The sequence below is a fragment of the Sebastes umbrosus genome, chromosome 1 (genome assembly GCF_015220745.1).
Source record: "Sebastes umbrosus isolate fSebUmb1 chromosome 1, fSebUmb1.pri, whole genome shotgun sequence".
NCBI classification, from domain to species: Eukaryota; Metazoa; Chordata; class Actinopteri; order Perciformes; family Sebastidae; genus Sebastes; species Sebastes umbrosus.
The window spans coordinates 21,098,935-21,115,940 of NC_051269.1; the positions used below are offsets into that span (position 1 = coordinate 21,098,935).

The 17,006-nt window shown below is 38.3% G+C and overlaps 1 protein-coding gene across 2 annotated transcripts in view; it reads left to right on the forward strand.

Annotated features, from left to right (window-relative positions):
- LOC119493289 (centromere protein P) overlaps positions 1–17,006 on the forward strand; it is a 104,765-nt gene that overhangs the window by 1,003 nt on the left and 86,756 nt on the right. For both annotated transcript variants that reach the window (XM_037778467.1, XM_037778459.1), the window contains exons 2-6: positions 989–1,147; positions 1,367–1,521; positions 1,787–1,875; positions 7,052–7,140; positions 14,678–14,774. In XM_037778467.1, coding sequence (XP_037634395.1) covers positions 993–1,147; positions 1,367–1,521; positions 1,787–1,875; positions 7,052–7,140; positions 14,678–14,774 — 585 coding nt within the window. In that variant the 5' untranslated portion in view covers positions 989–992. The remainder of the gene's footprint in view (positions 1–988; positions 1,148–1,366; positions 1,522–1,786; positions 1,876–7,051; positions 7,141–14,677; positions 14,775–17,006) is intronic.

Below are 17,006 nucleotides of genomic sequence, written 5' to 3' on the forward strand. Positions count from 1 at the left end.
TTTTTAAGGTTATATATACTATTTTTATATATACTATTTTTTATATATTATTTTTATAAATACTATTTTTTATATATTATTTTTATAAATACTATTTTTTATATATATTATTTTTATATATACTGTTTTTGTATATATTATTTTTATATATACTATTTTTTTATATATACTATTTTTATATATTTTCATGTATACTATTTTTAAGTTTATATTATTATTTTTAAGTTTATATATACTATTTTTTATATACTATTTTTTAAGTTTATATATACTATTTTTATATATAATTTTTTTTATATATTATTTTATAATATACTATTTTTTTATCTATTTATTTGTATACTTGTAACCTGAGTATTTTTTTTTATGTATTTATTAGTTTATTTGATAGGGACAGACAATACAAAGGGCATTGTTACACTTAATTAAAGTGCAACCGATGCAACGTATATAGGACTTCTAGCCATATCTAATTTGCAGACCTCGTCCCTGGTTAGGCTTTTAAAAAAAAGAAAATAAATAAAAAAATACAGAATAGCACATCATACATAAAATCACATAATACAACATCGTACATTACAATCAATTTAATTTTACATGTGGTATTAGTAATTTTACTTAAGTAAAAGATCTGAATACTCCACTTCTGTACTGTACAGCACTTTTTAATGCTGGATGATCCCATATTCACTTTATCTATTTTCACTCTGTCATTATTTTTTCTTTGTGTCCTCAGGGTTTTTCAGTATTTGCTGTTCTGACAGCACAGCTCATCAGTAGCTTGTCAGTACACAATCAAGTCTCACATAGCATCCTCTCACCTCCTACATATAGTATATATTTTACACTATTTTGAGACAGATGTTTTATAAGCCTGTTTATGTTGTTTGTATTGTATTTAGTGGTGTAACTGTGTTTTTATGCTGCCCTCTTCACCCATTGAAGCTTCCAAATGTTTTGTTGAATTGAGTCGGTGTTTGTCCTTCAGGTTGATGGAGAAGATGAGCGAGGAGAACATTGAGGAGGTGAGGATACTGGAGGCTCAGATTGAGCATCTTCAGGCTGAAGTTAAAGCATTGCAGCGCCAACAGCAGGACCACCACAAGGACATAACGTTTCACTTCAGAGGACAAATGCAGGATGCCATGTGAGTTTCGTTTTAATTCATGTTTAAATCTCTCTTATACCCTCTTTCACTTTTCAACCTGTAGCATTTTCCCAACATACATCTTAAAATCGAATTTCCTGTTAAACTTACTTAAGTACACCCGGGGTGGTACCGAGGCGTGCAGGTAAGTAGAAAATGGTAACAGAAGAGCTGAACTGTCGTGACAGTAAATTAACAGTCTGTTGTCTGTCTCCACAGGTTGTACATGTGTGGACAGAGACAAGGAGGAGGGAAAGAGAATGTGCTGTCCAGGCTGAAGGAGGAGGTGGAGGAGCTGGAGGAGGATCTGAAGCGGCAGACACAAATGAATGGCATCAATCTGAACAGCTGCACCACAAAGACTCTGCAAAGCAGTAAGAGCACAGCACTGTCTGAATCCACAACCTTCACTGTTTTCTGATATTTATAGATCAAATGATTGATCAATGAATCTGGGAAAATAACCAGCAGATTATTCGATCAAAATCAGCCCATAGTTGGTGAGAAACACGGGATGTAAACCTGGATATAAACCTAACTTTTGTTAGTTTACAAGAAAACTCCACAGCGCACCTTTTTAAATGGGTCCCTTGTGATGTCATAATACACTTACACTGGTGTGATGTGTGTGTCTACTAGGCGGCAGAAAGCTGGTCCAGCAGCTCTGTGTATCAGGTCACTGCTCTGAACTGATCTTCCAGGTGGAGTTCCAGCTTTCTGAGGTCAAGGTGAGTCATTTAATTGTTCAAATAATCTGTTGAAGAGACAGCGGGTCTCTGGTCCAAACCCCACTGTAGCAACCATTCCTGTTGGTTGATAAAGACGGTTGGTTGGAGCTTTTAGCCTCTCTGAATGTATTGAAGCGCCACGTTGCAGCTAAAGTGAGATCAGTCAAATGTCTTCAGAAAATGTTGCCATTTCTAGCTTCCATATTTATGTAATCTAGTCCCAAATTGCACATAAGCGGTTTTTGGATTCAATCCATATCTGGATGGGTGGACCTCTGACCCTCTAGGGATCTGGGGGCATGCTTCCCTGGAAGAAAATGTTCAACAACATGCACTTAGTGAGCAACATTAAGAAGCTTTATGAGGAACTTTGTGCTCTTGTAAACTATTTTCGTTTTCTAAAAGTGGTGGAATGTGTATTTAAGCTATTCAAGTACTGTACTTAGGTACATTTTTGAGGTACTTGTACTTTACTTGAGTATTCCCATTTTATATAGCATTATACCTCTACTCCACTTTATCTCAGAGGGAAATATTGTACTTTTTACTTCAATACATTTATTTGGCAATATTAGTTACTAGCTAATTTGCAGATTCAAAAATAATCAAAATGTAAATCAGCTATTAAACTATGGTGTATATAAAGTATATAAAGTAGTTAAAATGAAAATGAACCTTTTACCAGCTGCAACATTAAAGTGATGAACACATTAATGCATCAATAAATATAATACTATAATATAATGTATATCATTCTGAAATGGGACATTCTGCATAATGAGTACTTTTATTTTTGGTACTAGTGACAAAACCATGTCCTTCCACTGATACCCAATGTAACTGTTGTTTTGTCAAAAAATATGAAGGAAATGTGCAAATGCCTAAAATCACGCGTGTAGCCCCATTTTGATTTTGACTAATTGCACTACTGTATGTAAAAGGTGTGGTGACAGCATTACTCTGTTGACTAACAATAGGTGAGCTACAGTAGACGTAAATGGATGTTTCTAGTTGAATTGCATCATATCACACCACATTGATTCATTGATCTTAACTTGACTGAACTGACTTATTAGTCTTGCTCACAATTCTTCCATTTATTGACAGGTAATTTTAATAATTTTAGACAGTCATTTGGTCTCATGCTGTACTGTGCAGTCCTAAGTATCAGTGATTCATGTATTTTTAAGAATGTGTAATTGTTTTTTGCTGCGATTTCCCTTTAACTTCCTGAAAACGATTTCTTTTAAGACTCAAAATATTGTGTTGGACTTACATCAGTGGGAAAACAGATACAGTAAAAATATACATATATATACATGTCAACATGCAGTGATGGCTTGTGAAGTCTCACTCATTGGAGAGATTTCTGAGTCTGTTTCTTTGTGCATCTTTGATGTTTACTTTTCTTGGTGGAGCTGCAGTTGCCATGTTCATCCTTGCAGAGATGAAGCAGGAAGATGAATTGTCTGACATGTTGACAGCACTGGTTGTAACGGCCTTTTAGATCGGTGTTGTTTGTTCTCTCATTGATGCATTTTTCTTCTGCATCAACATGTCTGTCTTCTTGTCATGTCTGTCTTTTCTTAAGTGTAGACATTTCTCGTGTTTTCCATCTCCTCTTTCTCCATCTCAAAGGCCTACCTCATCTCAAAAATGGCGTCTTTTTTTTGCGTTAAAAAGCCTTTCTCCTCCTATATTTTGCCTTAAGTTCTTTATTGAATCTATTGAAGGATCTTTTTTCTTTTGCTATGCTCTCCTTCTCTAACTGGAAACCATCTCTCATTCTCTGGATGTCTGTCTTTTCCTTAATGTAGGCCTTTCTCGTCATGACCATCTCTCTATTTTCTATCTTGAAGACCTTCCTATCCAGACACATAGTTGTTGTTGTTGCCAGAGCATTATTATTTATTTATTTCATTTTACCATCTCAGTGAAAAGTGTTTTAACCAACCCACTTTAACCCTCCTGAAAGCATGCATTCATTCATGTGACTACTGTTTTTCTTCACAACAACTGCATCTCTCAGAGATATAGAGTTTCTGTAAAAAAAAAAAAACACTCTCTCGTACATTTAGGCTAATACGGTACTACTAACCACCAAAAAAGGTGGGTCCTGTAAAGGTTCCATCAATGAAGTTTCAGAGTATTAATTGCAAATGCTCCTCAATGTCTCAATTTGTACGGCTCACCACAATTCTTGTGAGCCACTTCCATCATGATGCACATTACAAGCAGGAATTCTCTCTCAGAGCTCAATTTCAAATTAAATCAACTCAAACAAGCTTGATACATGTTAGATACATACGTGTCAAACATAGATACAGTATATGATGTTATATTATAGAATACATTATCAGCATCAAACATCAAGTCTCTTTTTCAGTTTGATTTCCATAAATAGTTCTTCCAGCTTTTCCTTTGATTTCTGTATGTCCTTTTCAGCTAACTTTATCTGTGTCCATCTCCTAGTACCCATCCATTATCAACTAAGCAAATCATCTAACGTTATTATGCTCTTTGTCTGCTGCCAGTATATTCATGGTTGGAGTCAAATATTATTGGACATCAGCTTATCACAGATCTCAGTAACAGCCTCAAAAATCCATCGGTCAAACTTTACTCATGATGTCCCTTAACCAGATGCATCTGATGTAGATGGTCATCAAACATTATTCCAGAACCTAAAACCATAAAACCTCAAAACATTAAAATGTCCCATGTCGTTAATAAATAATGTAGATTAAACTCAACAGCCGTATAGAAGAGCTCTGTACATGATTTCAGAGGGTACTGTTACTTTTAGACCAACCGTGTAAATGAAAAGACATTAAAGCATTCACACACAATTGTGTCCTTTGCCTACACACAATTTACAGTCTAAGCTTTTGGTGAAGCAAAGATCGATGGTGCTGTTTCTTTTTATTTACACTCATTTTTGCATCCAGCACATTTTGTGTTTAGAGTGGTAGGTCTAAAGGTCTGTGGATTTACACACAACTAATGTTTCTCAGAGAGACAAAAGCTGTGTTGAAAATGGTTCAGGTAACACACTGAAGGGCTTCACAGAATGGGTGCTGATGGTGTGTTTAGCCAGCAGAGGGCGACACAGGGCTGTGTTCAGTGGTTCACTGATGAGGCTTTAAGTGCAGCAGCTCCTTGGACCTCAGCAGCATCTGTCAGACATATAAAACAGAAACATCACAGTCAGGTCTTAAATGTCATTCAATCAGACATCAGACCAAACTGCCTCAGAGGAAAATACTGTATCAAGTGGTATTAGGTAAAGACATGTCGCTGACAACGATAACAATTACGTTTTAGATGTCATCTCTTCAAAATAAAAGCACTCTTTTAAAAGTGTTTTGGCTACTCGCACTAAGTGAAAACTCAGATTAGAGAACTGTCATAATTCAGCATTTTTACGCGTCCCCTCTTATTGTTTGTGCATAAGAAATATGTCAAAACTTTTCCTCCAGGTAGATCTGGGTATCCTAAACATGTTTTTCTACAAAAGACTTTTTCGTTAAATGTTTAAACATAAGCGGCCGTACATGATCTCTAAATAAAATACTGTCTACAACAACTGGAAAAATCATGATTTAAATCAGGAACTAACTAATTAAAGAATACATTTTTTAGGATTATGAATCTGAACAGACATTGATGCCAACTCTTAAATACTTGACCGTTTTTGATATTCAGACACATTTTGGTCTTTACCAAAAAAATGTTGAAACTTAATACGCAGCTCTACCTCCAGGCTTGTTGGAAGCACACCATAACTTTTAACAAAAATGATGGTTGACCCTACATACACTGTGTATGTAAAGTCAAGAGTAATTTTATTTTTATTTTAGTGATTTTATTGTATTATTGTGATCTGTAAACCTGCTTCATGTAGGTCCAACAGGTCTTCTGGTTTTCATTCTAACTGGATCAACCAGCAGAACAGCTGGTTTCATTGAATCACTCCTCCTGCCTGGCTCATGAAGTGTCATTAAAATTATAGTTTCTCTTCTGAAGTCTTGACTTGTTTTCATAAAGACATTAATTATTTGGCCGTGTAATTTGGAAATCATTTTGTAAACACACACATACTCTCTTCTTACTCTTTCTTATAGTTGGATTAATACTTGCTTTTTATATTGCATCATAATGTGAGCTAGTACAACATCCAGTTTGTTAGTGTTAAACAGATGTTGTGCTTATATGATTTATGGCTCCCCAAATGTGGAGATGGATGTTTAAAGGAATAGTTCAACATTTTTGGGAAACTTGTTTTTTCTCTTTCTTCCTGAGGCTACATCCACACAAGTATGTTTTTGTTTTGCATTGCTGATCCTGTCTATGCTAGCAGCTGTTGTGCAGTTAAATTCTGCATTTTGTAATTCTGCTACTGCCTACATGCGCAGGAGGCAAGCTATTATTCGAGCGCTTTGCATCAATTCCCATGTCCAGCGCTGCTTCCTGTTAACACCGCCACACGCATGCCCAGTGAATGGTCATGTGATCGGCGTTTTCAGGTAGTATTGACAGAGATTCATTCTGAAACGGCCAAAGAAGTTTTCATTTTAAAATGCCTTTTTAAAACGAAAACATATTTGTGTGGATGTAGCCTGAGAATGAGATGTTCAGGTGGATATCGATCTCATGTCTGTGTGTTAAGTACAGAGCTGGATGTGGTTAGCTAGCTTAGCATAATGGCTACATGTACACATACAACATCGTCATCACTAATGAACATGTTGTATCTTGTTTGTTACATCAGTATATGGACATAAAATGTGCACCAACATGCTGGAATTACACTCAGTTTATTAAGTACATCAAGCTAAAACAAATGCAGTCTAATACAACAGTTTACAATAAATCCTGCCTTTGTGAGGGTTCTGATGTTCAGTTTTTTGTTGAGACTGTTGAGTAAACAGAGAGATCTACCTACATGCAGCATGAATCAGCAGCTCTGGAGTTCTTGTCTCTTCCTGCCCTCTCTGCTGTTTTCTCTTCTTATTCCCAGAATATGCAAATTAACTCTTAGACTCTGAAAACAGACTGGTTTCCAGAAAAGAACAGGCTTTGTTTGATAACATATTATCAATCATCACTGCACTGACTAAGTGACTCAGTGTTTTATTGTTTTAACTGAGTAATTGATGGTGTGTTTGTCCTGCAGGAGGGTCAAGGTTCCAAGAGGACGATCAGTGAACTGAACGTGGTGATGGACGCCAGCGACCTGCAGAACTTCAGCAGTTTCCTGTCAGGGTAAGAACACTGCAGATTGATGTTAAGCTGATCTGAAAAGAACATTTTATCCGCTCTTCCTCCCTGTGAAGTTCTGCCACATCATCTCCAATTATCCCTTTATCTGAGTTGTCGCATTTATCTGGAATGAACCGTTTCTTCAACAGCAAACCTTTTCAGAGTGATCAACTGGATTTTCAGATTTCTCAGGCTTAGAATTTACCTTAATGATGATTGATTGACTTGTTATATTCAACATTTAAAAGTAAGGTCGTTAGTGTTGTTCAAATATTTTTTGTTATATTAGTTGAAATTCTCATTCCATCCCGATAGCAATCAATAAATCAAATGCTCTGACGGAGAAAAAAAGAAACAAATCTGGTATCTGTGGCTGTCGCAGGACTGTAATAAGCTCATTCAATCATTTAATTCGGCCTGAACAGATTCTAGATTTAGTGAATTTAGGAGCTAGTGCTGTTTTCTACATTCATTGGAAAAGAGTTGGCAACACTGGGAACTTTTTTTGGGGGGGGTTGGATCATTTTTTAAATCTAGTATACTCTTGCTAGTTTCTCAGCATTACCGACCTGACCTTTAATCAATCAAAGTTGATCACAGTTGAACTTTGACCTGCGAGCTGGAGATCACACCAAAACAGGAAATGCAATCTGGACATAGTCAGTTGTATGGGCTTCAGTTTTGAATGACAAGTGTATGAGAGACTGGGAACATTAACCCAAAGTCAGTATGTGTGATAAAACAGGGGATCTAGTGATCTACACTATATGGACAAAAGTATATGGACACACTATAGAGTGATTTTTGGTCTGTGTCTGTTGGTTTTAGAGTATGGTCTAGACCTGCTCTATATGAAAAGCATCTCAAGATAACCTCTGCTATGATTTGACGCTATATACAAATAAATTGAATTGAATTGGTTTGGTTCTCAATGCTCCAATATACAATTATATTTTACAGTTTGGGGAAGACCTTTTCCTGTTTCAACACAACAATTTGCCCTATGTACAAAACCAGGTCCATAAAAAAATGGTTTTCCCAGTTTGGTTTGGAAGAACTTGACTGGTCTGCACAGAGCCCTGACCTCAACCCCATCCAGCACCTTTAGGATGAACTGGATTGCTGGACCTCACTAATGCTCTTTTGGCTGAATGGGAGCAAATCCCTGCAGCCAGGCACCGACAGCCTGAAACCAGAAGAGTGGAGGCTGTTACAGCAGCAGATTAGTGCCCATGGTTTTGGAATCACATCTTCAACTATCTCGTATAGCTGTAATGTTCAGGTGTCCATATACTTTTGGCCATGTAGTGTATTTAGTCTGTTAAACTTTAAATTCATCATATGTGAATCAGGTATCAGATTTGAGTTGACTTAATTGGTTAATCCTAATTGGTGTATTATGACTGGTGTGTTTGGACTGAAACTCGGTGGCCAGTGAGTTTGTCATTTATTTACACTGTCTGTTCTGCTCAGTCCAAATCCACTTATTTAATATTGGATATTAATCCTGTCAGGATGAAGCGGTCTGTTTGGTTTAACTCAAGTGTTTATTAAGTAGAAGAAGATGTCAAACGGCTGTCGTCCTGCTGAACTTCCTCACTCCCACATCCACTAGTTCCCGCTCCGTCTGCTTTACTCACAAACAATGAGCCTTTCTCACGGCAGACATTCACTGTAACTCATTACATTCAGAATGCCTGCATTCCTTTTCGGTGTGCTGGTTTACCGGCACTGTTACCTGTAAATGGAGCACAGCCATCGTTAATATTAGTTACACCTGTTCCTCTCCTGCTGTGACTGTTGAAAATATCTGGGCTGAATCTGGTCTGTTGAGGTTGACTCAGTAATGTCTGGAGCTTTAGTCAGGATTCCTTTTCTACCAGGTGCTTTTTACACAAATATGTTCGTTGGGATCAAAGCCAGTGGATTACAAATGACATTTTCACACATAATCTCTGTTTCACCTTTTAATCTGAATTTTTAAACAGGCGTGGAGTAATGTTTGACCTTTAGTTGACCCTCAATCAGCTGCCCAGCTTGGAAAAACAAGTTTCCTCTCACCTCGGTCTGGTGAAACCAAATATATCTTATTTATTTATTTTAATTGTTAAAAAGTTAAATATATATACTGTATATATTTATATATACAGTATATACATACTGTATATACTGTATATATAATATATATATTTATATATATACTGTGTATACATTATGTATGTATGTAGGTATGTATGTATGTTTGTATGTATGTATGGTAAGATTAAATTGAACAATATGTGCCCTACCTCATTATCATTTAATGACACAAAATAAAAATAAGTGTGCCAACTGGTGAGCTGAGCACATGTGGAGGTTTGTTCAAGCTCCGCTGCCCTCGAGGATTTCACCTGAGTTGGCTTAGCATCACATATTTGTTTTATTTGTTTTATAGACTCAAATTCTACTTGGTTTAAAGGCTCTGAGGAGGCAATGATCTCAGTCAGCCTTTTACAATGATAATAGGGTCTTACATGAACGCAGGCTTTTTTCTCAGTTTAGGTTACGTATTTCACATGACAGATTTGTGTATTTGTGTATTTTCTTTGCACTCTTCTCACTAATTTGAAGTGTGTGGAGCTCAGTTGGAGAAATGTGATGTCATGTATTTCTCTACACCAATTAGGATTTAGCAATATTTGAATCTATTGACAGTTAAGGGGTTGTCTTCTCATGTTTCCAGGGAGATGCCACTGTCATACATATCTGATCAAACTTCACCCACACAGTCCTGATGAAGCAAATTATCTGAGTACGTAATAGACCTCAGAATATTGCCTGTTAGGTCACAATAAGGGAGGGGCCAGGAAGTTTAGCTGAGCCAAATTTAACAATCCAAGCAGACACATGCAAGCTGATTTTGAGCAGAAAAATTAGATTGTTTTCTTTTTTTTACAAACTGAATGAATGAAATGAATGAAAATAAATTTTGCTGGAAAAATCTCCATTAACATCATATGCCAACAATAATCTGTGGGATTGTGTGCAGTGAAAAAAAATTCAAAAATAAATCATGAAAGAAATTGTTAAAGAAATTATGTTAGGGAGAAATACTAATAGACGTTTATAACCTAGTTGTCAGGAGATTTACTAACTAAACAGCCTTCAACAATAGCAAACCTAAAGTTACTTTATTTGTCGTAAAGCAGTTTAAAAGATTTAAGGAAATGTCAGCATCAATACTGAATCTTTCAAGAGAGAATCAGTAATTTTGCCCATCATGAGGTTGCTTCCAGGAGCCTTCGCCCATGTCAGCTGCTCTGGTTATTGTTTTCCTAACCAGAGCAGCTGACATTAAACAACATATATATATATTTTATATGCGGCATGCAGTGAAGCAGTTTTCCTAGAATCTGTGGTGAACTCCAGTCTCAGTCTTGCTGACAGTATTCACCTGAACATCAGGAGCACCTACTTTGTTACGACTCCTGTTAGATCCAAGTTAAGATCTCTAAGTTCTGTTTGTATGAACTAAATGTGTTGTAGGTGTTGTGTTTATGTGCATTTACTGTCCTGATAACCACAGTCTGCCAGAAAGCGTTTGTTCTGTCAGTGGATCAGCACCACAGAGCAGAAGTCTGATTTGCTCTATATCTGAAGCCAAACCACATCTGGATTGTATGGACCAGTCTGCAGAATCTGGCAAACAACAGATGGAAAAATACTGGAGATAATGATTATGACACACCGCTGCCTTCTCCAAGTCTGAGAGAGAGAGAGAGTCATAGTTTTACAGTCTAAATCCGACTAATAATCTTTGTTAGATCAAGCTTGTCTGAACTTTTAAAGATGAATACTGATTTTTATTGGTGTTTCCACATCTGTCCTCTTGTCTCCCCGAAGTGGTTCCTTAACTTTGTTAGTATTCAAAGTAACACTGTGGCTACACAGGCTGTGTGGTAAAAGCAGCAGTTCATCTTCAGTCCTGTCAGTATCACACAAGATGCATCCAGCCACATTAGTGTGGGCACCTGCTGGCTGCTTGGCCATCCTCGCAGTCAGAATCACTGTAGTTACGTGTGAGACTGAAGATAACAGACTTGCAGCCTAAATTTATGTTTAGGTTGATTTTGTCAGATGACGTTTTGATCCTAAAATAATGATTATAGCAGCACAGCAGCTTGGGAATCACTGCCTGGTTTATGGGTTTATGAGCTGCAATTAAATTACAATTGCATATTCAGTTGACACCAGTCACAGAAAAATGTATGAATGAGAACAACTAAATAGAGAATTGGTCTGTATTACCACACAGTATAGGTGATCACAGAGTACAGTAGGTGAGGACTGGAAACGATGGTGTAGACGCACATTGTTTTCACATGAAAACACCCTTTTAAAGGAACAGTTTCTAGCATTTAGGGGGATCTATTGGCAGAAATGGAATGAAATAATATGTATGTTTTGTTTAGTGTATAATCACATGAAAACAAGAGTCGTTGTGTTTCCGTTATCTTAGAATGAGCCGTTTGTATCTACATAGGGAGCGGGTCCTCTTCATGGAGCCGGACGCCATGTTTCTACAGCAGCCCAGAACGATAGGGCCATGTGCATTTTCACGTCGGCACACAGGAGAAGTTTCAGGTGGTTGCAATCTGCAACCTCACCACTAGATTCCACCAGATCATACACACTGCAACTTTAAAAATGTAATAGCTAAGTGTCGACGTGGACTTTTATCCAACTGTTTATTAGCTGTACAGTTGAAAACTCTTGTGACTGCGATGTGGAAACACTGTTGATGCAGTGCATTGTGGGATGTGTTTAGCGGACTCGAGGCTGACTGGATTATGTCAAACTTCCTTCTGAACCTCTGCCATTAAAACACAGTACTGCTCTTGTCGTGTAGGGATCCAAGCCGACTGAGTCATGAACCATTCTGACCCCCAGCCTGCAGTTGGAGAAACACTGATCCAGGCTGTTTGTGTTTCCTGCTCTAAGCCAGGCTGATAGTGTGAAGCCAAACTGTGCTGAGGTCAGGACAGCAGCAGCTGTGAAGCTAAAAGGGAGGTTTACTTTCAAGATAGCCATTGCTTTATATACATGGCAACACTTTCAGTATACATGTATGTGTTTTGGACAGCCTAATTAAACTAGTTTTGCTGTGTAGTAAAAAAGTACTGTTACTCTGATTCTCTTGCATACCTTTTTCCTCTGTCAGTAAACTAGGTTATTGTTGTTGTCTTCATTTACACAAAGCTGTGACAAACAGATATTCACCAAACACACCAGATCTGAGTCAGTTATTAGCTTATCATTCAGTGAGGTAGTGGAGGCACCTAAAGTGATCTGAACGTAAATTATACAACTTAGTTTAGGAGTAGGCTACGTGGGTTGTGTTCGAGTTTATTCAAACAAATCATTTGTTAGTTTTCATTCATTCGAAAGTATTATTATTACTTTTTAAGTGACTGCCCTAATATCTACAGGACTAGGTATTGACCTCAGTATTTTTTTTTGTACCAACCAAAATATATCTGTAGCACAGAGCGTCCAGAACGGATTCTAAAGTGTTGTTTGTTTAATTTTAATTTTTTTCCTACTGTTTGCTGCAAACAAATTTTACTGCTTCTTTGGGATGATGAACTGAAGCCAGCTAAACTTTCCAAGTCCATACACCTCATTAGAGTCGCTGCATGATAGGCAGACTTGCCAACCCTCCCGATTTTCCCGGGAGAGTCAGGTTTTTCCTTGCCCTCTCCTGGTTTCCTTCCGCGGTCACAATTCTCCCGTATTTTCCTGATTTTTGACAAATGTTCACACCTTTTTTTCCTTTTTGTTATGTCAACCTGTTTCTGGCACTGTACAGAGTGTAAAAGCCCTACTGTTTCCTCCTGCACAACAATACAGCTACACCATATGTCGTTTCCTGGGGAAGGAGAGCTGCTCGTGGTTTGAGCTGGGGGGGGGCAGGGCGTGGCCCAAGCCATTGGAAATAATGGGTTCAGGGCGCAATGGCGCTGTTGTCGCATTGTGTCTTAAAGGATCGTCAGTGGGTGAGAGGAGAGAGAAATGGAGAGTAGGAGAATAATGAATGAGTGTATGGATGAAAACTGATGATGCCAGAGATTCATACAAGTTCACATTAGAGGGGCCAATTACTCTGTATCAGTTCCTGAGAATTAAAAGTATTTAACATGAAACTGCTGTTGCAGTGTACTTTATGATTATAATTCTTTTGTGATTTTCATTCTTTTAATTCTTTAGGACCCCCAGACCCCTCGCTATGGTTTCAAAATCTTCCCCTTTTTTTGAGGTCTCATGGTTGGCAAGTATAATGATAAGGTTTTTGCAACCAGTATAGTTTAATCTGTTTTACACTGAAGATATAATCAAAGTGCATCATTCAGAACCAGTAAGACCAAATCAGTTCAACACAACAATATCAAAACAGGGACCGGTCTCTCTCTCTCTCTCTCTCTCTCTCTCTCTCTCTCTCTCTCTCTCTCTCTCTCTCTCTCTCTCTCTCTCTCTCTCTCTCTCTCTCTCTCTCTCTCTGTGTCTGTCTGTCTTTTTTTGGTAATGCTCCATTATATATGTGAGCGTGGTGCCATGTTTCCATCAGCTCTGTGTGGAATAACAGTCGTCTGGAAACTTCACCCGGCTGCCGTCTAGCCCTGGGCCCCCATGGAAAACTCTGGAAAGCCTGTAACAGAATGTCCCAGGCTCACTCAGACAGAGCAAACCAGACCAAAACAAAGATTTTCTTTTTTTGGTATTGTGATATGCATTATACTGTATGTAAGGAAGCACCTTTTTGTAACTTGCCTTTTACAATTTTTGGATTTACTCTGCTTGTAAATGAATTTTAAAGAAACTTTTATTCTGCTGCTAATTTAAGTCACCCCTATTCCCTAACCCTTTGAAGACCTGCTGATCTTTCCTCGAGCGCCAACTGTGGGTTGAAATTTGCGCGTTTCCCTTGCACTATGCATGCATAAACGTAACCACAACGGGTGTGGTATGGAGCCAAATGCAGCACAATCACTTGACCCTAAGTGTATTTTTACGCTTCAAGTCTGTTTTCTTCCAATATACGTTTGATTATGTGTTTGGCTTTACTGTAAGTGCTGCCAAAAAACAGATGACCTACACTCAATACTGTACCTGAACACGTCCTGTTTAGACACAGATGGAGGATCGAAGCTGCTGCTGGTGCTCTGCTAACGTGCTGCAACATTTTAAGGCAGCGGTTGAGACCTCTGACAGTTCACAGTGTTAATGGACTTAATATTGCCATCCATTTTTCAGTCCAATGATGCATATTGTCACATGTTTGTTATGGATATTTTGTCACACCTTTACTGATCGACGATTCAAATAATCAACCTTTTTTGGGGAGGGGGGGCTTTTTCAATGCCTTTATTGATAGTGAGAGGAGTAGTAGTAGTAGTAATGAAAGGGGAAGAGAGAGAGGGATTGACATGCAGCAAAGGGCCACAGGTCGGATTGAACTTTGAGGGGGAAGAGCCAATAAATAATGTGTGCGATGTCATTTCAGAGTGGAGGAGAGCAGGGATCTTCTGCTGTACTTCAGGACTCTCAGGACTTTCTCTGACAAATGTGACGACCGGCGCAGAACCTTCCAGCACCTCCAGGTAAGTGAAGACACACTTGCACCGAAATGGGCTTTAAACTGGCAGCCTCACCCTCACACACCGGCTCTCCACTATTTGTGTGTTGTTGACACATGACAAACTATTCGCCCCTCACAATGAATACAGAGGATTTGGCCAGGTTGGTCCAATTCCTTCTACGCAATGTGTTTAACACCACTGATCACATTTTTGCGAAACATGGCAGTATTTTGGCCCAATGAGATTGCTGCAGCTTTCCTTTTGTTGTTTCTGTATGAGTCTTGAAAAATGACTTGTTTTGACTTTTTGCTCCCTGACATCTCTGCATCATTTGTGGGGGACAAGATGAGTCTATCCTGAATTCTTTCAGTGTGGAGACCAGATGGTCCATCAGTCAGTGTGAGGGCAGAGAAACCTAAAATGGGAACTTTAGGTTGGATTTAATCTTTAACCTCCATCTTTAACCTGTTTAACCCCTGCTGGGTTTCACCCTCATCCATCAGTGGAGGAGCCTTGTTGTCTTGTCCGGCGTAGTGGTCAGAGGGTCAATCCAGAGGGACAGGGTTACTCTTTATGGTCCAGAAGGCACTTTCTTCAGGTCAGCTTTATGTCAACCATGAAGATACAATGACCCCTCCAAACAAGTCAGTATTGTTTGTAAAGTGCTTAGATTCAGGCTGAGGAAAGAGTAGGAAAATGAAGGTTAATGCAGTAGGTGTGAATTAGTGTGAGCATGGTTTATATCAGCGTGGGACTTTGTTGAAGAGGTAGCCGTAAAATGTCAAATAGTAAATCAAGCTGCAGGAGCAATATGGAACCTATTCTCCTGTTTACTCTGAGAATGTAAAGTTTTGCCAAGTTGGCTGTGCTGAAGGAGGATTAACCCACATTTTCCATTTTGGCCCGTGTGCTCTAAACTCTTATTTTGTTGAGTTGCATTTTCTTGAGTGTTATTATGGAAAAATGTAATTCCCATTGTAACTCTTCTGCTGTAATGTGAGCAGTATGCTGATTTCCATGCTTTAATGATACACAGACATGAACATGTATTTAGAGGAATAAACAAAGATATAAAACACAAAGAATTCACATGCAATCCAGGAATCTTGCTGGTAGACCACAACATTAGCCAGCCAGTCGCTGTAGGACTATAGGACTGCGGATGATAGGTGGCTACGTACTGGTTACAAACCACAAATATTTACACGCATATGACCAGTCACTGAATGGCATTTCTCCATTGTGTGCATATAGTGTTACGTGTCTCTGCATACAGACGCACAAACACATGCAGACTCTACAATCAGCCATGGGGAATGGTGTAATGCTGTTAGTGTTTCTGCTGTGCTAGCGGTGTGGCATAAAGATGACAATATCATTGTTTTCAAACATAACTTAACAATGTTAGCTAGCGTTCTGATGATATTTTTAAGGTTTTTATCTATATTTGACAGTTTAAAATATTCAATAACAAAATATCTGTCAATATTTGCCACCTAATTTAACATCAAAAACATTTTTGATGAGGACCCCTTAACTTTATGCATTAAAGAATTTAATCTTTGTGCTCTCTGGTGGTCAAACAATGTATTGGAGGCACTCTTTCTAACACGTCTTTGACATGTCTTGGTATTTATTGGCCTACACACAGTATATACACTGATTCCGTCGTTATGCCCTCATTGCAGTTGCAATTAATGGACTGAAAGTAAAACAAATGACATCAAACTGTCTTTATGAGCCTCTGCCATTATTAGTATCTTGTTTTGTACTTTCAGTTGAAATCTTTAGTAGGCCTACTGTGCGGTGTAATGAACATTTAAACCTTCAAGGGCCACCTGCAAAGCTTGGGATGTAAGGTTGTGTCTAGAAAATAACCCACAAATTGCGAAATCCGATTTGAGATCTGCAAAAACTTGCAAAAACTCGCACCAGACTCGCTGCCTGACGACCTATCCTAACCGTAACTATTCAAGATCAGTGCCTAACCTTAACTATTTGAGACCAATGCCTAACCTTAACTGTTTAAGACCAATGCCTAACCTTAGCTATTCAAGATCCAACTTGCGGATTCCCTTCTTCATGTGGTTGTTTAAAGCCAAGTTCACACTACACGACTTTCAAAGTCACCAGATCACAGTACTGCTCACAATACACAACTTGCTGTCTTGTAATCGTGAGTCTTTAACTCGTTGTGGTTTTCAAACTACATGACTGACTGGCGACAGGAGGTCACACACTGCAAGATTTTTC